At 45.3% G+C, this 22828-nt stretch overlaps 1 protein-coding gene across 3 annotated transcripts in view; it reads left to right on the top strand.

The window, feature by feature from the left end:
• Positions 1-22170, top strand: part of nipal3 (NIPA like domain containing 3) — a 94815-nt gene extending 72645 nt beyond the window's left edge. For 2 of the 3 annotated variants that reach the window (XM_041212729.1, XM_041212730.1), the window contains one exon: positions 1319-2056. In XM_041212729.1, the coding sequence (XP_041068663.1) occupies positions 1319-1497 (179 nt within the window). In that variant the 3' untranslated portion in view covers positions 1498-2056. Of the gene's footprint in view, positions 1-1318; positions 2057-22075 lie in introns of those variants that run through there. The other variant, XM_041212731.1, reaches the window with a different exon arrangement.
• The last annotated feature ends 658 nt before the right edge of the window (positions 22171-22828 follow it).

Below are 22828 nucleotides of genomic sequence, written 5' to 3' on the forward strand. Positions count from 1 at the left end.
CTAGGTTTCCATTATTGCCACTATATCATAAGCCCATGTGGCAACTTGTGCTCACCAACCTTATTTACCATGCACTCCATGTCAACAATAGTCTGCTTAATATTTCTTACCCTGTCTGATCCCTCCTATTAGTCAGGATGCTATGGCCATTGTGGTGTGACTATGGACCAACAGGTCTTTTCCTGCATGTAAATTTTGAATGTCTGTATTTCTTGACTCTTCTCACAATTTGTCTTTCCTTCTGACTGTTGAATTCCTCTATGACTACTGCATTTCTACACTTTGTTGTACCCGTGCATTCATTTGCCCTAAGGTGCTGTACATGTGCCTTAGACTACATTTCCCAGCCTCTGGTCACCCTCACTGGTATTAAGTGCTGAAAGTTGGTTGAGGTTGTTATAGCCCCAGAGGATTTCTGTACCATCTGCTTCTCCCTACCCTGCCAGGTGGCCACTCACTCTATATCCTCCTGGACTCTGGAGTCTGTGCTTCAAGCCTCGAATAAGGTCTACAGAGGCTCCAGAAACCCTGAGCTTGAGTTGGAGCAGCTGGGGGAGCTCCCTGCAGACATGGCTATCCAGGTTTTTTGAAATGTTTTGGGTCTCAGCTGTTCATCATTTTATTCGAGGTTACTATTTATTTATTTAAAGTTGCTTATATTAGCCCTTGCTTGTTAGATATTGTTACATAGCAAAGATAGCGCAGAAAGAGGATGTCCAGCACAAATGACCCATGCCTATGTTTATGCTCCACATGAACATCCTCCCTCCCACCCTACTTCATCTCACCCCACCAACATATCTTTATTCTTTTTTTTCCCTCATTTTCAAACTAATTGCTTCTTAAATACACCTTTGCTCTTCACCTCAACCAGTTGTTCTGAGAGTGATTTCCACATTCCCACTACTCTCTGGGTAAAGAAGTTTCTCCTGAATCCTTGATTGGATTTATTAGTGATTATCTTATACTTATGACCTCTAGTTCTGGACTCCCCAGAAGTGGGAACATCTCTGTGAATACATTATTCAACCTTTTACCATTTTGATTTTAATTATCAGATCACCTCTCAGTCTTCTCTTTCCTCTGTTCAGCCTATTCTGAAGTTGTAACCACCTAGTTCTGCTATGTGTGTGTCTCTCTCTCTCTTTCCCTCTATCATTTTATATTCCCAGGTCTCTTAGCCCTGCCCCTTTCTCCTCATCCCAATTCTCCAACATATGCTGCCCTGCCTGGGGGTTTCTGCCGTCTACCCCCACCTCCCCTGGGTTTCACCCTTCACTGAGCCCTGATGGTGAACGAAAGCTTGTCTTTTTTGCAGGACTCAGGAGTATATTTGATAGGAAGAGCCCAGTGCAGCCAGAGTTGAGCGGCTCCTTTTCCTATGGCACCCTGGAGAACAGTGTCAATCCCACCGATAGCCAGCAGCTACAGGCGCTGCCTGAGACACAGCAGGAACCTGACACGCCTTACCCAGCCTTGGAGTCAAAGCTGGACTGAACTCTGACCAGACAGGGGAATGTGAAACTCAGCCCATGTGAGGCAGCCCTGGTTTCTAGGCTCTACTCCCAGTTTCTCTTGGACACTGCATCCTGTGGTGATGCAGCATCAACAGCTGAGTGAAGCAGCACTATACCTCAAGATCCTGTTCTGCCACTGCTGGGCCTGTTGGAGCGACAGAAAAAAATGTACGTGAAATGTATGTAGAATAATGGAGACATATAACATGGATGGCCTTGTCCCCATCCCTAGTGTGCTGGGTTACCCGATCTATTGTTGGTCCTCACTCGCTCACATGATCTACTGCCAAATTCCTTACCTTGTCCAGGCCCCTGCATGCAGTGTGATCATTTATTTGAAATGCGAAGTTTCAGTTTATTTAATGATTATATGTACTTCTTTGTGTTGTGTGAAAGAATGGAGTTCCTGGGTTGGTGGGGGTTGGGGTTGTGGTGGAGGTGTAAGGGTACCTGTTCGTTACTTCCTGCACTCTAACTGCTAAATGAAGAAGACTGGTGTGAAATTTCTGTATAGGCTAATAAATCAAAGTCAACACTGACTGCCCTGGACATGCAGATAATCCCATTCTAGGCTAGAAGCAGATTCTGGATGCAAACAGTTTGGTCGTCGGGGGGCAGACACTTGGAGTAGGGGTCGTGGAAGACGGGCTGGCAGGGGAGAGGGGTTGGGGAGACGGGCTGGCGGGGGAAAGGGGTCGGGGGAGACAGGCTGGCAGGGGAGATGGGCTGGCAGGGGAGACAGGCTGGCGGGGGAAAGGGGTCGGGGGAGACGGGCTGACTGGGGAGAGGGGTCGGGGGAGACGGGCTGGCGGGGGAGACGGGCTGGCGGGGGAGAGGGGTTGGCGGGGGAGAGGAGTCAGCGGGGGAGAGGAGTCGGCGGGGGAGAGGGGTCGGCGGGGGAGAGGGGTCGGCGGGGGAGAGGGGTCGGCGGGGGAGAGGGGTCGGCGGGGGAGAGGGGTCGGCGGCGGAGAGGGGTCGGCGGCGGAGAGGGGTCCGAGGAGACGGGTCAGCGGGAGACGGGCTGGCAGGGGAGAAGATGGTGTTCCCATCTATCTTGGGAGGGGGTCAGGTGGACGGGCTGGCGGAGGAGATGGGTCAGGGGACACGGGCTGGTGTGGGAGGGGGTCGTGGGAGACAGGCTGGCGGGGGAGACAGGCTGGCAAAGGAGAGGGGTCGGGGACACGGGCTGGCGGGGGAGAGGGGTCGGGGAGGGGGTCGGGGGACACGGGCTGGCGGAGGAGAGCGGTTGGGGGACACGGGCTGGTGGGAGAAAGGGGTCGGGGGACACGGGCTTGAGGGGAGAGGTGTGGGGAGGGGGTAGACAGGCAATGGGGTTGGGTACAGGGAAGGCGGTCCTTCTATTCTGAAGTGCCTTTTGCTAACTATCTGCACAAGTGGCTGCTTGAAGTCTGGATTTTTCCAGCTGTGGAGTGGATGAACTGACAATGTGACAGCAGCAGGAGATTCCCTCTTCCTCTCCCTCCCAACATTGAGGACTTCGAATTATAGACTGGTTGAAGCCCATCAAATCTGTGCCAGCTGTAAGGGTAACTGAGTCCTGCACGTAGTCCTGCAAATTTTATCCTTTCAGATAATTACCCAATTCCCTTTTGAAAGACATTTTTAAATTTGCCTCCATTGCTTTCAGACAGTGAATTCCAGATCCTAACCATTCACTGCATAAAATGTTTTTTTTTATTCATTCATTGGATGTGGGCTTCGCTGGCTGGGCCAGCATTTATTGCCCATCCTCTAATTGCCCTTGAGAAGGTGGTGGTTAGCTGCCTTCTTGAACCATTGCAGCCCATGTGGTGTAGGTACACCCACAGTGCTGTTAGGGAGGGAGTTCCAGGATTTTGACCCAGTGACAGTGAAGAAACAGTGATATATTTCCAAGTCAGGATGGTGAGTGACTTGGAGGGGAACTTCCAGGTGGTGGTGTTCCCATCTATCTGCTGACCCTGTCCTTCTAGATGGTAGTGGTTGTGGGTTTGGAAGGTGCTAAGTGAATTCCTTGGTGAATTCCTGCAATGTGTATTATAGATGGTACACACTGCTGCTACGTGCGTCAGTGGTGGAGGGTGTGAATATTTGTGGATGTGGTGCCAATCAAGTGGCCTGCTTTTCTTCCTGCCACCTTTGCTGCTTTTGCCAATTGCCTTAAATCAGTGCCCTCTGTGTTTTAACCCTCCCCCAATAAGAAGTTTCCCCTATCTACTCCGTCCAGACCCTTCAAGATTTTGAACTGCTTTATTAAATCCCTGCTTAACCTTCTTTAACATATCTACACGACTGAAGTCCCTCAGCCCTGGAAACCATTCTTTTAAATCTTTTCTGCATCATCTCTAAAATGTTTGTCCAGAATTGGGTACAGTATTCTAGCATTGGTCAAAGCAGATTTTTTTAATATAAAAGTTAATCATAACTTCCTTGATTTTGTACTCTGCTTCTATTTATAAAGCCCAGGATCTTGTATTTTTAACCATTTTCTCAAACTGTCCTGCCACCTTCAATGATTTTTTGCACACACATCCTCAGGTTTATTTTATTCTTTTAAAGGATGGGACTATGCCAGCTTTTATTGCCCATTCCCTAATTGCCCTTGTGAAGGTGGTGCTGAACTGCCTTCCTGAACTGCTGCATTCCCTGTGTTGTAGGTACATCCACAGTGCTCTTAGGAAGGGAGTTCCAGGATGTGGACCTAACGACGGTGAAGGAACAGCGATATATTTCCAAGTCAGGAATACCTGTGGCTTCCAAGTGGTGGTTTTCCCATCTATCTGCTGCCCTTGTCCTTCTAGGTGGTAGAGTCGCAGGTTTGGAAGGTACTATTAAAGGGGCCTTGGTGAGCTGCTCAGTGCATCTTGTAGGTGGTACATGCTGCTGCTACTGTGCAGTGTTGGAGGAAGTGAATGTTTGTGGATGCAATGCCAATCAAGCAGACTGCTTTGTCCTGGATGGTGTCGCCAGAGTGTTCTGGGAGCTGCACTCATCCAGGCAAGTGGGGAGTATTCCATCACTCTCCTGACTCGTGCCTTGTATATGGTGGACAGGCTTTGGGAAGTCAGGAGGTGAGTTGCTCATTGCAGGATTCCTAGCCTCTGACCTGCTTTTGTAGCCACCATATTTAAATGGCTAGTCCAATCCAGTCCAGTTTCTGCTCAATTTTAACCCCCAGGGTGTTGATCGTGGGGGATTCAGTGATGGTAATGTCATTGAATGTCAAGGGGAGGAAGTTAAATTATCTTGTCGGAGATGGTAATTACCTGGCACTTGTGTAGTGTGAATGTTACTTGCCACTTATCAGCCCAAACCTGAGTGTTGTCCAGGTCTTGCTGCATATGGACACAGATTGTGTCTCTGTTTCTGCACTCCATTTAGAATTTTAACTTTAGTTTATATTGCATCCCCTCCTACCAAAATATATCACTTCATACTTCTTGGCTACATGTCCACGCACTCCTTGTCCTCTTGGAGTGGATCACCAACCTCTTCACAGTACTTGCAAGTTTGTGTCATCTGCAGACTTTGAAACTGTGCAATGCAGTGTTCCTCACACCGACTCCTGTGAAACTCCACTGTATACCTTCCACCAGTTTGAAAAACAGAAGTTCACTACTCTGTTTCCTGTCACTTAGCTAACTTTGTTTCCATGCTGCCACACAATGCCTTCTCTAATCATTACAGCCACCCTGCCTCCCTTTATTTCCTTCCCTATCTTTCCTCAACACTTTGAATGTCTGAATATTAAGAACCAAGTCCTCACAAGTAACATTCTCTCTCCCTCGCCCATGAAAGCCATAAAACTCTGTGTCACTGGCTCCTCACAACCGGTAACACTGGACTGGATTTTACAGTTTCAGGTGGGGCAAGGGAGGTGGAATGGGAAGTGTGCTGTCTGCTTGCTCCCACCCTCACCGTTTCAGCACGGTGAATAAAGCATTGCTCAGCCAATTGGTTGCCTGGCAGGAGGGCCGGCCAATTAGTGTCGCAAAGGGAGCCTCCATTAGATCATCTCCATCAGGGCTTCTCCTCTCTGGAGCACCAGGTTGTGTAAGGCACAGCAGACCATGACAATTAGTGAGACACAAACTGGAGAATATTGTAGAGAGCTGCCTGCACGCTCCAAGCATCAAAATTTCACTTTGAGCAGACCACGGATTTCTTACCAAAGTCATAAGCCAACTCTACAGTGGGTGTCCCTTGTCTCCAAGGAGCCAACCCTCCAATGGCTCTGGTAGACAGAACATCCGTGGCACCTGGGAGTGTCTAGGGATGTAAGACTACTCCCAGGATAGCGGGCACAACCTGCATGATTCTTTGACAATGGTCACACTCAAGTTGGACAGTGATGGAATAAAAATCTTTATAATTGACAAGTACCCTAGCTGGCCTAATGGAGCTTTGTCTGTACGATTGCCTCTTTATCAAGCTCGATAGTCTGCAGATTGTTTTATTTTCAAAATGGCGGGCAGGCTTCCGATCTCAGCACCCACATGCCTTCCATGTTATTGGAAACTGGCAAGATGATGGTGGATTGCTGACCAGATGTCATCGCATCATATCTTACGTAAGAGTGAGAGAGTTGCCCACCCAATTTTCAGTTGTATAATCTGGTCAGCTATCTCTCACTGGCCCCTCACACCCAGTAACACTCCCAGAACGAAAAATCAGTAAAAACTGGGAAATAAGAATACTGGTCCGAATTGGTCTTGTATACCTTAATTACAGAATCAGTACAGTATAGGAGGCCATTTGACCCATCAAATCTGTACTGGCTCACTGAAAGAGCATTCTACCTAATCCCACTCCTCTGCTTTATCCCTGTAACCTTGCACATTCTTTCTTTGCAGGTAGCAATCCAATTCCTTTTTGAATATCTTGATCAAACCTGCTTCCACTGCCCTGTCAGGAAATTCGTTCCAGACTCCAACCACCCTCCTGGTGAAAAACCTTTCCTCACATTAATTCTACTCCTTTTGCCAATTATTTTGAATCTGTGCCCTCTGGTTCTTGATGTCCTCTTGAGTGGGAACAGTTTCTCACTATTTACCCTGTCCATACCCCTCAGGATCTTGAACACCTCCATCAAGTCTCTCAGCCACCTTTTCTCCAAGGAAAGCAGTCCCAACCTCTCCAATCTCTCCTCATAGCTACAGTTCTTCATCCCGGGAATCATTCTTGTAAATCTCCTCTGTATTCTCTCCAATACCTTCACATCCTTCATCAAGATAGGTGCCCAGAACTGGATAAAAACAAAAAAACTGCGGATGCTGGAAATCCAAAACAAAAACAGAATTTTGTTTGTATAATCTGGTCAGCTATCTCTCACTGGCCCCTCACACCCAGTAACACTCCCAGAACGAAAAATCAGTAAAAACTGAGAAATAAGAATACTGGTCCGAATTGGTCTTGTATACCTTAATTACAGAATCAGTACAGTATAGGAGGCCATTTGACCCATCAAATCTGTAATCCAAGGGACTCGAACTCAAGTTCTGTCGAAAGGTCATGAGGACTCGAAACGTCAACTCTTTTCTTCTCCGCCGATGCTGCCAGACCTGCTGAGTTTTTCCAGGTAATTCTGTTTTTGCCCAGAACTGGATGTAGTCCTCCAGATGAGGCCTAAATAGTATCTTAAACAAGTTTAACATGACCTCCTTACTCTTGTACTCAATGCCCCTATTAATAGAGCCTAGTATACCTTATGCTTCAATAACTGCTCTCTCAACATGCCCTGCCACCTTCAGTGTCTTATGTACATATACACCGAGGTCCCTTTGCTCCTGCACCTCCTTTAGAGGATCTCCCTTTATTTTATACTGTCTCTCCATATTCTTCTTGCCAAAATGGATCACCTCACACTTCTGCCACTTGTCTGCCCAATCCACCAACATGTCTATATTCTTTTGAAGTTCAAGACTATCCCCATCACAGTTGACAAAGTTTCCAATCTTCGTATCATCCACAAATTTTGAAATCATGCCCTGCTCACAACAGTCTGGATGATTAATATATATAAAGAAGAGCAAGGGCTCCAACATTGTCCCTATGGGGATTTCCACTAAAGACCTTCCTCCAATCTGAAAAAACAATCATCTATCACTACTCTCTGTTTCCTGTCACTCAGCCAATTTCTTATCCAAGTGTCTACTTTCCCTTTTATTCCATGAGCTAGAATTTTGCTCACAAGTCTATTATATGGCACTGTATCAAATGCCTTTTGAAAATCCATATACACCACATCAACAGCATTCCCCTTATCAAGCTTCTCTGTTACCTCCTCAAAAAAATTCAGCACGTTAGTTAAACATGATTTTCCCTTAATGAATCCACGCTGGTTTCCCTTACTTATCCTGCACCTGTCTAAGTGACTACTGATTTTATCCTGTACTATAGTTTCCAGAAGTTTCCCTACCACTGAGGTCAAACTCACTGGCCTGTATCCTTGCTCCTCTTTTTGAACAAGGGTGTAACATTCGCAATTCTCCAGTCCTCCCTGTGTCTAAGGAAGACTGGAAGATTATCACCAGTGCCTCTGAAATTTCCACTCTTATCTCCCTCAGTATCCTCAGATGCATCTCATCCACTCCTGGCTCTTTATCAATTTTGAGTAAAGATAGACTTTCTAAAACCTCCTTCTTCTCAATTGTAAATTCCTAGGGTGTACCAGTTATCTCCTCTCTCACCTCAGCCTGGGTAGCATCCTCTTCCTTTTTAAAGACAGATGTAAAGAACTCATTCAACAACTCCGCTTCTTCTCTTGCCCCCACATGCAAGTCTCCTCTTTTATCCCTGATTGGCCCTGTCCTTTCTTTTACTGCCCTTTTATTATTTATATGCTAATAGAAGACCTTGGGATTCCCTTTTATGTTAGCTGCTAGTCTCTTTTCATGCTCCCTCCTTGCTTTTCTGATTAGTTTTTTTCACTTCCCCTCTGGCCCTTCTATATTCAGCCTGATTCTCCATTGTATTTTCTACGTGTCATCTGTCATACGCATACTTTGTCCTTTTCATCTTCACCTCTATTTCTCTTGTCATCCAGGGTGTTCTAGATTTATTTGTTCTACCTTTCCCCTTCAAGGGAATATACCTTGACATTGCCTGCAATCCTATCTCTTTTAAGGTGGCCCATTGTTCAGCCACCATCTTTTCTGCCAACGTTTGATTCTAACTCGCTCGACTCAGATGCACCCTCATCCCATCGAAGTCGGCTTTCCCCCAATTAATTATCCCTGCTCTCGATTGCTCCTTGTCCTTCTCCATGGCCAACCTAAACCTTATGATAGAATGGTCACTGCCTCCTTAATGGTCTCCCACTGATATTTGATCCACTTGGGCTAACTCATTCCCCAGAACCAGGTTCTACTGTGCCTGCCCTTTCATTGGAACAGAAACATACTGCTGCAGAAAATTATCTTGAACACATTCCAGGAACACTCTCCCCTCTTGTCCCTTTGCACTATTCCTATCCCAGTCTTTATTTGGATAATTAAAGTCCCTCATTATAATTGTTCTATAATTCTTGCACCCCTCTATAATTTCTTTGCAAATTTGTTTCTCTACATCCCTTCTGCTAGCTGGTGGTCTATATACTACACCGATCAATGTTATTGCACCTGTTTCATTCCTTACCTCTAGCCAGAGATTCATCCTTGACCCCTTTGGAACATCCTCTCTCTCCAGTATTGTAATACCATCTTAATCAATACTGCCACTCCCCCTCCCCCCTTTTCTTCCTTTCATGTCTCTCCTGTTATAGCAATAATATCATAATTTCATTTGTCAACCTGTGCCTGTAGATCACCAAGATAAAAGCAAAAAACTGCAGATGCTGGAAATCCAAAACAGAAACAAAAATACCTGGAAAAACTCAGCAGGTCCGGCAGCATCTGCAGAGAGGAACACAGTTAACGTTTCGAGTCCATATGACTCTTCAACAGAACTAAGTAAAAATCTTATTAACCACACTCCGTGCATTCACATACATACATATTAATAGTGATTTAGACTTTTCAACTTTCCCTCTTGCTCTGATCCCATCTAATTACTGTTGCCTAAACGAGTTCTGTCAAACTCTCCAAGTATTCTATTTGCCATGAGACAACTCTCCTTATCAGTTAGTACTTCTCTCCTTCCCGCTGCCAGCTTTTCTCCTCTCTTCTCTGAATTTCCCCTCAGGTTCCCATCCTCCTACAAATCTAGTTTAAACCCACCCCAACAGCACTAGCAAACCTCCAACAACGACACTGGTCACGCTCCTGTCCTTGTACAGGTCCCACCTGCCCCAGAACTGGTCCCAATGCCTCAGAAATCTAAAGCCCACCTGTGATGACTGTCACTTTAAGGTTAGTTTAACTGAGTAGGGGTCATGTGATTTGTTCAACCAATGTGTGGCTAGCGCAAGGGGAATAGGTTCTAGGGAGGGGTTTCTTAGGGAAAAGGACTGTATGAGGGGCTGGTTGGGTATAAGCAGCTACGGAAGCTCTTGTGTGAATAAAGTTTGTTTTGTTTGACTAAGAAGCCTCCCAAAGCTATCCTGGCACTGTCTCCCGCCTGCATCGGTGAGCATCGTGTTTAATCGACGAATGTGAATAGGAAATTATCTTGCTCACCGCGATGCTGCTTTTTGGCTGGATAGATCGATTCGACTCCTCTGCAGAGGAAGGGGGTCATTTCCTACCGAAACGTTCAGTCATAATGCAACACTTTAAGTTTAACTCACGAGTGAGAGCCCCGGGGGAGTCGATTGCGACATACATTGTGAAACTCAAACATTGCATTGCAATTTTGGTACGACCATAACTGATGTGCTGTGTGATCGACTAGCCTGTGGCGTGTAACGATACCATACGACGTCAATTGTTAGCGGAAGTTGATATTTATTTTAAACGCGCGATGGACATTGCATCGCTATGGAAAGCACTGAGGTAGGTGCATTGGAACTACAGGGTGCACAAAGTGGCACTGTGCACAGTTAGGGCGGAAACCAGCAGCCAGCTGTGATGCCAAATTGGCCGTGGCCACTGGAAAACGGGAAGCAGTTCCAGTAAGCTATGGAACTAAAAGATACAGCAGAGACAGTCAGACAGTGATTCCTAAGGTCCAGTGTTATCAGTGTAGGAGTAACCACACTCCTGAAACTTGTCGGTTTAAGGACACTGAGCACCATTATTGTGGGGGAAAAAAGGACACCTGAGGAGACAATGCAGGTTCAGGCAACCGAATAGCCAATCCAACAAGATGTTGCAAGTAAACAGCGTGGAAGACCCTGGTACCAGTAAGTCTGATATTTACGCTCTTTCCAACCTCAAGGATGTTAAGCCAGACCCAATCACTGTAACACTCTGTTCAAATGGGAAGCCTCTAAATATGGAAGTAGATACAGGTGCATCAGTCACTGTGAAGGGCGAGCACACATTCCAGTATTTGAGAGTGGTGCCCAGCCTTTAAATTTAAAGAGCACTTCAGCCAAGCTGAAAACATACACTGGAGAAGAAGTAAATGTAAACAGGGGTACCACCATTGTACCTCTAAGCTATGGACAGCAGTCTGCCCAGCTATCCATCGTAGTAGTAGTGGGAGAAAGACTAAGCCTTCTGGGCTGTGACTGACTCAAGAAAGTAAAGTTAAACAAAAACAGAAAATGCTGGAAAAACTCAGTATGTCTAAAAACATGTGGAAAGAAAATAAATAGTTAACATTTCGAGTCTATGTGACTTCTTCAGAGCTAAAGAGAAGTAAAAATGTGATGAAATTTATACTGTTTAAGGGGAGGGAGGGTGGGGAAGGTGAAGCTGGATAGAAGGCCAGTGATAGGTGGAGGCAAAAGAGAGATTGCCAGAGATGTCATGAACAAAAGGTCAAAGGTGTGTTAATGATAGTTTGTGATAGTTTGTTAATGATAGGCCCCAGCTATGCCTGTCTCTTTATGGGATATGTGGAACATTCCTTGTTGCAGTCCTACTCCGGCCCCCTTCCACAACTCTTTCTCCGGTACATCGATGATTACTTCGGTGCCGCTTCATGCTCTCGTCAGGACTTGGAAAAATTTATTAATTTTGCTTCCAATCTCCACCCCTCCATCATTTTCACGTGGTCCATCTCTGACACTTCCCTTCCCTTCCTTGACCTCTCTGTCTCAATCTCTGGTGATAGACTGTCCACCAATATCCATTACAAACCCACCGACTCCCACAGCTATCTCGACTACAGCTCCTCACACCCCGCTTCCTGTAAGGACTCCATCCCATTTTCTCAGTTCCTTCGCCTCCGTCGCATCTGTTCCGATGATGCTACATTCAAAAACAGTTCCTCTGACATGTCCTCCTTCTTCCTTAACCGAGGTTTTCCACCCACGGTCGTTGACAGGGGCCTCAACCGTGTCCGGCCCATCTCCCGCGCATCCGCCCTCACGCCTTCTCCTCCCTCCCAGAAACATGATAGGGTCCCCCTTGTCCTCACTTATCACCCCACCAGCCTCCGCATTCAAAGGATCATCCTCCGCCATTTCCGCCAACTCCAGCATGATGCCACCACCAAACACATCTTCCCTTCACCCCCCCTTATCGGCATTCCGTAGGGATCGCTCCCTCCGGGACACCCTGGTCCACTCCTCCATCACCCCCTACTCCTCAACCCCCTCCTATGGCACCACCCCATGCCCACGCAAAAGATGCAACACCTGCCCCTTCACTTCCTCTCTCCTCATCGTCCAAGGACCCAAACACTCCTTTCAAGTGAAGCAGCATTTCACTTGCATTTCCCCCAACTTAGTCTACTGCATTCGTTGCTCCCAATGTGGTCTCCTCTACATTGGAGAGACCAAACGTAAACTGGGCGACCGCTTTGCAGAACACCTGCGGTCTGTCCGCAAGAATGACCCAAACCTCCCTGTCGCTTGCCATTTCAACACTCCACCCTGCTCTCTTGCCCACATGTCTGTCCTTGGCTTGCTGCATTGTTCCAGTGAAGCCCAACGCAAACTGGAGGAACAACACCTCATCTTCCGACTAGGGACTTTACAGCCTTCCGGACTGAATATTGAATTCAACAACTTTAGGTCGTAAGCTCCCTCCCCCATCCCCACCCCCTTTCTGTTTCCCCCTTCCCTTTTTTTTCCAATAAGTTATAAAGATTTTCCTTTTCCCACCTATTTCCATTATATAAAAAAAAACCCACTAGAGCTATACCTTGAGTGCCCTACCATCCATTCTTAATTAGCACATTCGTTTAGATAATATCACCAACTTTAATTTTAACACCTATGTGTTCTATTGTACTATTGTCATTGACATCTTTTGATGATCTGCTTCTATCACTGCTTGTTTGTCCCTACAACCACACCCCCCCCCCTCCACCTCTTTGTCTCTCTATCTCTCCACCCCCCACACACACACCTTAAACCAGCTTATATTTCAACTCTTTCTTGGACTCGAACGCAAGTTCTGTCGAAGGGTCATGAGGACTCGAAACGTCAACTCTTTTCTTCTCCGCCGATGCTGCCAGACCTGATGAGTTTTTCCAGGTAATTCTGTTTTTGTTTTGGATTTCCAGCATCCGCAGTTTTTTTGTTTTTATTAATGATAGTGGTACTGGCTAAAGGAGGTGCTGATGGTGTCATTAAGGTCAGAAAGCAGAATGTTATAATAGCAGGACAAGGGTGAGCATTCTGGAAAAAACAACATGAACAAGTGACAGATGGCCCTAGTGAGGGTGGGAAAAAAGATTGAAAATAGGATACAAGATGGGGATGAAACAATGAATAAAAATGAAAATAAATACAAATAAAAATAAGTGGATAATGCGGTCTCCTCTACATTGGAGAGACCAAACGCAGACTGGGTGACCACTTTGCGGAACACCTTCAGTCTGTTTGCAAGCATGACCCAGACCTTCCTGTCGCTTGCCATTTCAACACCGCGTCCTGATCTTATGCCCACATAAGAACTAGGAGCAGGAGTAGGCAATTCAGCCCCTCGAGCCTGCCGTGCCATTCATTAAAATCATGGCTGATCTCCTTTCAGCCTCAACTATAATTTCCCGCCCTCTCCCTATAACCTTTCAACCAGTTACAATTTAAAAATCTGTCTATCTCCTCCTTAAATTTATTCAGCGTCCCAGCATCCACTGCACTCTGAGGTAGTGAATTCCACAGATTCACGACTTTGAGAAAAGTAATTCCTCCTCATCTCTGATTTAAATCTATCACGCCTTAGCTTAAAACTATGGCCTCTCATTCTAGAATGCCCCACAAGGGGAAACATCAGTTCCACGTCTACTTTGTCTATCCCCATTAGCATCTTATATACCTCAATTAGATCTCTCATCCTTCTAGACTCTAGCGAGTAAAGGCCTAAACTGCTCAATCTCTCCTCATAAGACAAGTCCTGCATCTCTGGAATCAATCTAGTGAAACTCCTCTGAACTGCCTCCAGTACAACTACAACCTTCCTCAAGTAAGGGGACCAAAACTGTGCACAGTACTCCAGGTACGGTCTCACCAATGCCTTGAACAGTTGCAACAACACTTTCCTATTTTTATACTCTATTCCTTTAGCAATAAATGCCAAAATTCCATTTGCCTTCCTTGTTACCTGCTGTACCTACATACTGGCTTTCAGCGATTTATGCACAAGGACACCCAGATCCCTCTGCACTGAAGCATTCTGAAGTTTCTCTCCATTTAAATAATAAGTCGCCTTTTTATTCTTCTGACCAAAATAGATAACCTCACACTTATCCACGTTAAACTCCATCTGCCAAATCTTGGCCCATTCACCTAACCTGTCCATATCCATTGTAAATTTCTTATTTCTTCATTGCAACTTACTTTCCCACCTATTTTGGTGTAATCTGAAAATTTAGCTATATTACCTTCTGTCCCTGAATCCAAGTCATTAATATAGATTGTAAATAGTTGGGGCCCAAGGACCGAACACTGTGGCACCCCACTAGTTACAGCTTCCCATCCAGAAAAAGACCCATTTATCCCGACTCTCTGCTTTCTGTTGGTTAGCCAATCCTCTATCCAAGCTAATATATTACCACTAACTCTGTGTGATCTTATCTAGTGTATTAATCTTTTGTGCGGCACCTTATCAAAGGCCTTCTGGAAGTCCAGATATATGACATCTACAGGATCCCCATTATCCACTTTGCTTGTCACATCTTCAAAGAGCTCTAGCAAATTAGTCAAACACCATTTACTCTTCATAAAACCATACCGACTCTTATGGATTGCATTTTGACTTTCCAAATGCCCCATTACTACTTCCTTAATAATGGATTCCAACAATTTCCCAACAACAGATGCTAAACTAACTGGTCTATTGTTTCCTACCTTCTGCCTCCACCCCGCACCCCCCCCCCCCCCCCCCCCCCCCCCCGCCCCACTTTTTGAATAAGGGTGTTATATTACAATTTTTCCAATCCACAGGAGCCTTTCCAGAATCCAGGGAATTTTGGAATATTATAGCCAATGCACCCACTATCTCCGCTGCCACTTCCTTTAAGACCCTGGCATGTAGGCTATGAGGTCCTGGGAACTTGTCACTCTTTAATCCCAATAGTTTGCTCAGTACTTTTTCTCTAGTGATGGTAATTGTTCTAAGTTCCTCCTTCCCTGTATCCTCTGCACTACCTGTTACTATTGGGTTGGTACTAGTGTCTTCCACTGTGAAAACTGAGGCAAAATATTGATTAAGCGTCTCTGCCATTTCTGCATTCCCCACTATTAACTCCCCAGTCTCGTCCTCCAAGGGACCAACATTCACTTTAGCCACTCTTTCCTTTTATACACTTGTAGAAGCTTTTGCTATCAGTTTTTACTTTTTGTGCTAATCTTTTTCTTAATTTACCTTTGCTCTTTTTATTATTTTTTTAGTAACCCTTTGTTGATCTTTAAAAGTTTCCCAATCTTCCAACCTCCCACTGACCTGTGCAATTTGGTATACCTTAGCTTTTGCCTTTATGTTATCTTTAACTTCCTTGCTTAGCCATGGATGCTTTTCTCCCTCTTACCATCTTTCTTCCTCATTGGGATATATTTTACTTGGGAGGAATTGAATATCTCCTTAAATATCTGCCATTGTTCATCAACTGTTCTACCTTATAGTCTTCCTGCCCAGACCACTAGGGCCAAATCTGCCATCATACCTATGTAGTTACCTTTGTTTAACTCCAGAACACTAGTGTGGGACTCAAGTTTCTCACTCTCAAACTGAACTTGAAATTCTATTATGCTATGATCACTCTTCCCTAGAGGATCCTTTACAAGAGGTCATTAATTAGTCCCAACTCATTACACAAAACCAAATCCAGAATAGCCTGCTCCCTGGTTGGTTCCACAACATATTGCTCTAAGAAACAATCTCTAATACGCTCTATGAACTCTCCCTCGAGGCTACCCTTGCCAATTTGATTAGTCCAGTCTATATGCATATTAAAATCATGATTAATGCTGTGTCTTTCTTACACGTTCCCAGTATTTCCTGGTTTATACTCTGAACTACTGTTTGGGGACCTCTAGATTACTCCCACCAGGGACTTCTTTCCCTTGCTATTTCTTATTTCTACCTAGACTGACTCTACGTCTTGCTCTGCAGTGCCTATATCATTCCTCATTGTAGCACTGATCTCTTCCTTTACTAACAAAGCTACACCACCTCCTTTTCCTTCCTGCCTATCCTTCCGAAACACTGATATCCTCTGAAACTTGGATATTCAACTCCCAAACCTGTTCTCCCTGTAACCACGTCTCAGTAATCGCCACCAAATCATACCTATTTATCTTTTTTTTATTCCGAATGTTACGTGCATTCAAATACAACAGATACAAAGCCTTTAAGTTTGCCCTGTTGTCAATTTTCCCTATTCGTATATGATTCTTTGGTGTAATATGGCATTCACACACCCTGTCCCTTCCTTTCACTTTTTGAGAGCAATCAGCCTCGTCACTAACCTGCACTCTTACCCTCCCCTTAAACTTTGATTTTTTATATTTCCATGCAACTGAACCCTCCCCCCAACTATTTAGTTTAAAGCCCTATCTACGACCCTAGTTATGCGATTCGCCAGGACACTGGGTCCCAGCCTGATTCAAGTGGAACCCATCCAAACGGAATAGCTCCCTCTTTCCCCAGTACTGGTGCCAATGTCCCATGAATTCGAACCTGCTTCTCCCACACCAATCTTTTGAGCCATGCATTTACCTCTTTAATCTTATTGACCCTGTGCCAATTAGCTCGTGGCTCAGGTAGTAATCCGGAGATTATTACCTTTTTGGTTCTGTTTTTTAATTTAGCCCCTAGCTGCTCGTATTCCCTCAGCAGAACCTCTTTCATTCTACCTATATCGTTGGTACCTACGTGGACCACAACAACTGGATCTTTCCCCTCCAACTCCAAATTCCTCTGCAGCCCAGATGAGATTTCCTTAACCCTGGCACCAGGTAGGCAACACAGCCTTCGGGACTCTCGATCCTGACTACAGAGAACAGTTTTTATTCCCCTAACTATACTACCCCGATTACAACTACATTCCTCTTTTCTCCCCCCACTTGAATGGCTCCCTGTACCAGTTTGGTCAGTTTGCCCATCCTCCCTACAGTCTCTGCTCTCCTCCACACAGGGAGCAAGAATCTCAAACCTGTTGGATAAGGGCAAGGGCTGAGGCTCCTGCAGTGCTACTTCCTGGATCCCTCTACCTGCCTCACTCATAGTCACACCCTCCTGTCCTTGACCACTGGCCGAATTTAAGATAGTTAATCTAAGGGGTGTGACTGTCTCCTGAAACACAGCATCCAGGTAACTCTCCCCCTCCCTGATGTGTCGCAATGTCCGAAGCTCAGACTCCAGCTCATCAACCCTGAGCCGGAGTTTCTCGAGCAACCAACATTTGCTACAGTTGTCATTAGGAACCACAATGGGATCCACCAGCTCTCACATCATGCAGCTACAACACATCGCCTGGCTCTGCATCTCTATTTTATTTAATTAGTTTTTAAATTTCCTACTGGTCTTTAGTTTATCAATCTGTAAAACATTTCTCCTATTTACCTTTAATCTGAAAGCAAGTTAGAATTGAGATTCAAAATACCCTTTTTAAAATCAACTGGAACTCGCTCTCTCTGCTGAGTTAAAGCTGAAGTGTTAGACCTCTGATCCTGGCCCCAGTAGTCACCCTTAATCTGAAATCAACTTAGAATAGGTAGTTCAAACTAGCAGTTACTTACCAACCAATGAACTTACGGTTTTCCTGTGATGTCACTTTTTTTTCACTTGGTGACGGTGACAGTGACATGTCCATCCCTGGCCTGCTGCATTGTTCCAGTGAAGCTCAACGCAAACTGGAGGAACAGCACCTCATCTTACGACATGGCACTTTACAGCCTTCCGGACTTCACATTGAGTTCAACAACTCCATGAACTCTTTCTTCCATCCTCACATTTTTTTTTATCCCCTTTTCTCAGTGTTCATTTCATTTTATTTTTTATCCACTTATTTTTATTTGTATTTATTTTAATTTTTATTCATTGAAAACAGGACACGAGGTGGAGACAAAACAATCTTTTTTTCCCACCACCATCCCCTCCCTCCACGCCACCCCACCCCCACAAGGGCTATCTGACACTTGTTCATGTTGTTCTTTCCAGAGTGCAGAGTCTTGCTATTATCACATTCTGCTTTCTGACCTTAATGCCACCATCAGCACCTCCTTTAGCCAGTACCACTAGTATTAACACCCCTTTGACTTTTTGTCCATGACATCTCTGGCAATCTCTCTCCTTTGCCTCCACCTATCAGAACAAAGAAAAGTACAGCACAGGAACAGGCCATTCAGCCCTCCAAGCCTGCGCCGATCATATTGCCTGTCAAGCTAAAACACTTTGCACTTCCGTGGTCCATATCCCTCTATCACTGGTCTTCTATCCAGCTTCACTTGCTCCACCCCCTCTCCTTAAACTCGGAAGATGAGTATAAATTTCATCACATTTCTACTTCTCTTTATCTCTGAAGAGTCATACGGACTGGAAACGTTAACTCTGTCTTTCTCTCCACAGATGCTGTCAGACCTGCTGAGTTTTTCCAGTATTTTCTGTTTTTGTTTCAGATTTCCAGCATCTGCAGTATTTTGCTTTTGTCAAAGTAAAGTTAAATTGTGCTAACGTTTTCCAGGTGAGGTCAGGGGGATTGTCAGAATTATTAAGAAAATATGACAGTGTCTCCCGGGATGAGTTAGGTAAAATTAAGGGCTTACAAGCCAAAATCTACGTGAATCCGAAATCCACCCCTCGATTTTCAGAGCAAGCCCCTGCGTAAGCCCTGCATGAGAAAGTGGAGGCTGAACTAAAGAGGTTAGAAGAACGAGGTATTATCCAGCCAGCTCAGTTTTCAGAAAGGGCTCCACCCATGGTCCCCGTTTTGAAGCCTGACAATACTATCCACATTTGCAGTAATTACAAACAAACCATCAATCAAACCACAGAGCTGGATAAGTATCCTCTTCCACGGTTGAAGATCTTTATGCAAAGCTGGCTGGGAACCAATCATATGCCAAGATGGATATGAGTCATGCTTATCAACAGCTTGAGTTGGATGACAGTTCCTGAGGATATGTCACAATAAACACCCACAAAGGGCATTTTCAGTGCACACACCTGCCTTTTGCAAGCATGTGCAATATTCTAACGCACAATGGAGAGCCTACTACAGGGGTTGCCACAGGTTGTGGTATACCTCAATAATATACTCATCACAGGAGCCACAGAGGCTGAACATCCGGCAAATTTAAAAAGATTTCAGGAGGCTGAAGTTTGCCTCAAGAAAAAAAAGTGCACTTTTCAAGCCATGGAGCTGACTTACCTGGGACACAGGATCAATGCTCAAGTGCTACACCCTGTCGAGGAGAAAGTCAGGGCCACAAAAGAAGCACCTTCCCCTACGAATGTGTCAGAACTTAAATCGTTTCTAGGAATAGTCAATTATTATGGGTGGTTTTTGCCAAATCTTTCCACTGTGCAGGCCACCTTACTGACCCTACTAAAGAAGCACCATTAATAAAGATAAAAACCAAAAAACTGCGGATGCTGGAAATCCAAACAAAAACAGAATTACCTGGAAAAACTCAGCAGGTCTGGCAGCATCGGCGGAGAAGAAAAGAGTTGACGTTTCGAGTCCTCATGACCCTTCAACAGAACTGTTGAAGGGTCATGAGGACTCGAAACGTCAACTCTTTTCTCCGCCGATGCTGCCAGACCTGCTGAGTTTTTCCAGGTAATTCTAAAGAAGCACCATTGCTGGTTTTGGGGAATTCCTCAGGAAACAGCTTTCAACAAGGTAAAGCAATTGCTGCAGTCTTTGACCCATCAAAGGAACTAATGCTGATGTGTAACTCCTCTCCATGTGGCATTGGAGCTGTGTTGTCCCATGAAATGGTTGACGGCTCAAAGGCTGATTGGATATGTGCCAAGAACACTATCAGTAGCTGGAAGAGGCTATTCACAAATCAAAAAAGAGGGCCTATCAATAGTTTTTGGCATCAAAACATTCCATCAATATCTACATGGGAGGCACTTCACTATTGTTTAAGACCACAAGCTGCTGCTGGGCCTTTTTAAGGTGAACAAAGCTATTCCACCAATAGCCTCTGCGAGAATACAGAGGTGGGCATTGATCCTGGCTGCATATGAATATACCTTCAAACACCAACCAGGGGTACATATTGCAAATGTGGATGCCCAACTCACCTGCCCTTGAGAGAAAGTATTACATGTACACCTATTCCTCAAGAAATTGTCTTGGCCTTAACCTTTTTGGATACACTACCAGTCTGTGCAAAACAAATCAAAACCTGGACCAGCCGGAAGCCATTGTTATCTGGAGTACAAGATAAAATCCTTACGGGATGGGGAAATGAGGCAGTTTCAGAGTGCATGAACCCCTACACCTGTAAACATGAACTTAGTTGTCATGATGGTCTTGTGCTATGGGGAGCGCGAGTGGTCGTTCCTGTGCCAGGCAGGGAGCTACTCCTGATGGAACTACACAGTGGCCACCCTGGTATCTCGAAAATGAAAATGTTAGCCTGGAGTTATGTATAATGGCCCGGAATTGACACTGATATTGAGAACATGGTAAGGCACTGCCAACAGTGCCAGTTGCAGCAAGACCTGCCAGCCACAGCTCCAGCCACAGCTTGGGAATGAACTTAGCAGCCATAGTTCTGCATCTATGTCGATTCTGTAGACCCATTTATGGATATAATGTTTCTCCTCATAATTGATGCACACTCTAAGTAGATAGAAATTTTTGAGGTGAAAACACCAACATTGATGGTGACCATCAAAGCTGTGGCACTGTTTTGCAACTCATGGTTTGCCTGAAATAATCATATCTGATAATGAGGTAGTGTTCACAAGTGAGGAGTTTCAAAACTTCACCACTCCTAATGGTATAAAACACATAAAGATAGCGCCCTACAACCCAGCATTGAACTGCTTAGCTGAGAGAGCTATCCAAACTTTTAAATCCGGCATGAAGAAACTATCAGGTGGATCTTTAGCAACGAGAGTCTCACATTTTCTGCTGAGTTACCACACCACCCCACAGGCAACTACAGGTGTTCCTCCTGCTGAACTGTTAATGAAACGTAATCTTAGGATGAGGCTAAGTCATGTGTTTCCAAATTTGCAGGGGAGGGTAGAATCAAGTCAGTGCAACCAGAAGACGAGTCATAATTCCCACAGTAGAGCTAGGAAGTTCTCGACTAATGAAAATGTGTAGGTGAAAAACTTCGGTAGCGGTCCTAGGTAGATTCCTGGGTGGGTAGTCTCTGAGGCCAGACCTCTTTCGTATCTAGTAAGGATAGAGGGACAGATCGTTCAGAAGCATGTTGACCATTTGAGGGGTTGAGAGGCACTCTCTCACTCAACGAGTGTTGGTGAACCTGTGTACACTGAAGATTCTAGTTGACCTGTAATAAATGTCAAGGACATCCTTGTGAAAGCTAATGATAATGAATTGTCTGTACCAAATATGGCTGTGAGCCCAGGGCAGCTGGAGCAGAGGACTGCCAGGGAGCAGGAGGCAACCTTCCCTGTGCCTGCAAAAGGAGGAGCTCCAAGCAGGGGGAGGACTGAGCAGAAACTGGTGGTCCCCCAGGAGGTACCTGTTAAAACAATTCAGGAAGATGTCGATCCAGTAGAAGCCTCACAATCTGTTGCGCTACCCACCTCGACACAAATTCGAAAACCACCCCAAAGACTTAATTTATAACTATATATGTAACTATTTCTAGAATTCAGAAAATCCTTCGTTTAATTGTATAAAGCAATTCTTAACTGAAAAGCTGTACAAAGGAGTTAAGGGGGGAGTGATGTGATGATTGTCACTTTTAAGAGATTAGTTCAACTGAGTATGGATCGCATGATTTGGTCAAGCAATGTGTGGCTAGCACAGGGGAATAAATTCTAAGGAGAGGTTTCCTAGAAGGGAAAACAGTCAAAACTGGGAAATAAGAATACTGGTCTGAATTATGTTTCCTTCTGGTTTCCTAGGGGAAAGTGTCTGGATGAGGGACTGGCTGGATACAAGCAGCCACGGAAGCTCTCATGTAAATAAAATTTGTTTCGTTTGACTAAGAAGCCTCCCCGAGTGTGTTTCCACACCTCTCTCTTACTCCATTTCTCCACCCACGTATTGAACTGCCCAATCTTCCTATTCGTAGGCTCTCTACCACATGGCACTGGGCGTAATCCTGAGATTACTGTTCTTGAGATCCTGCTTTTCGAGTTCCACCCTAACTCCCTAAAACCTGCTTTCAGGACCTTGTCCCTTTTCCTGCCTATGTCATTGATTCCAATGTGGACCACAACCTCTAGCTGCTTGCCCTCCCCCAAAAGAACGTCCTTAAAACTGAACACCAGTAAAAACTGTGAAGTAAAGGCACTGGTCTGAACTCTGTGTCATTGGCCCTTCACATGCAGTAACACAGTCTCTCACTGGCCCCTCACACCCAGTAATACTCTCTCTCACGGGCCCCTCACATCAAGTAACACTGTCTCTCACGGGCCCCTCACATCAAGTAACACTGTCTCTCACGGGCCCCTCACACCCAGTAACACAATCTCTCACTGGCCCCTCACACCCAGTAACACTGTCTCTCACGGGCCCCTCACACCCAGTAACACAATCTCTCACTGGCCCCTCACACCCAGAAACACTGTCTCTCACTGGCCCTTCACACGCAGTAACGCTGTCTCTCATGGGCCCCTCACACCCAGTAACACTGTCTCTCACTGGCCCCTCAC

Source organism: Carcharodon carcharias, chromosome 19, assembly GCF_017639515.1.
Source record: "Carcharodon carcharias isolate sCarCar2 chromosome 19, sCarCar2.pri, whole genome shotgun sequence".
Taxonomy (NCBI): domain Eukaryota; kingdom Metazoa; phylum Chordata; class Chondrichthyes; order Lamniformes; family Lamnidae; genus Carcharodon; species Carcharodon carcharias.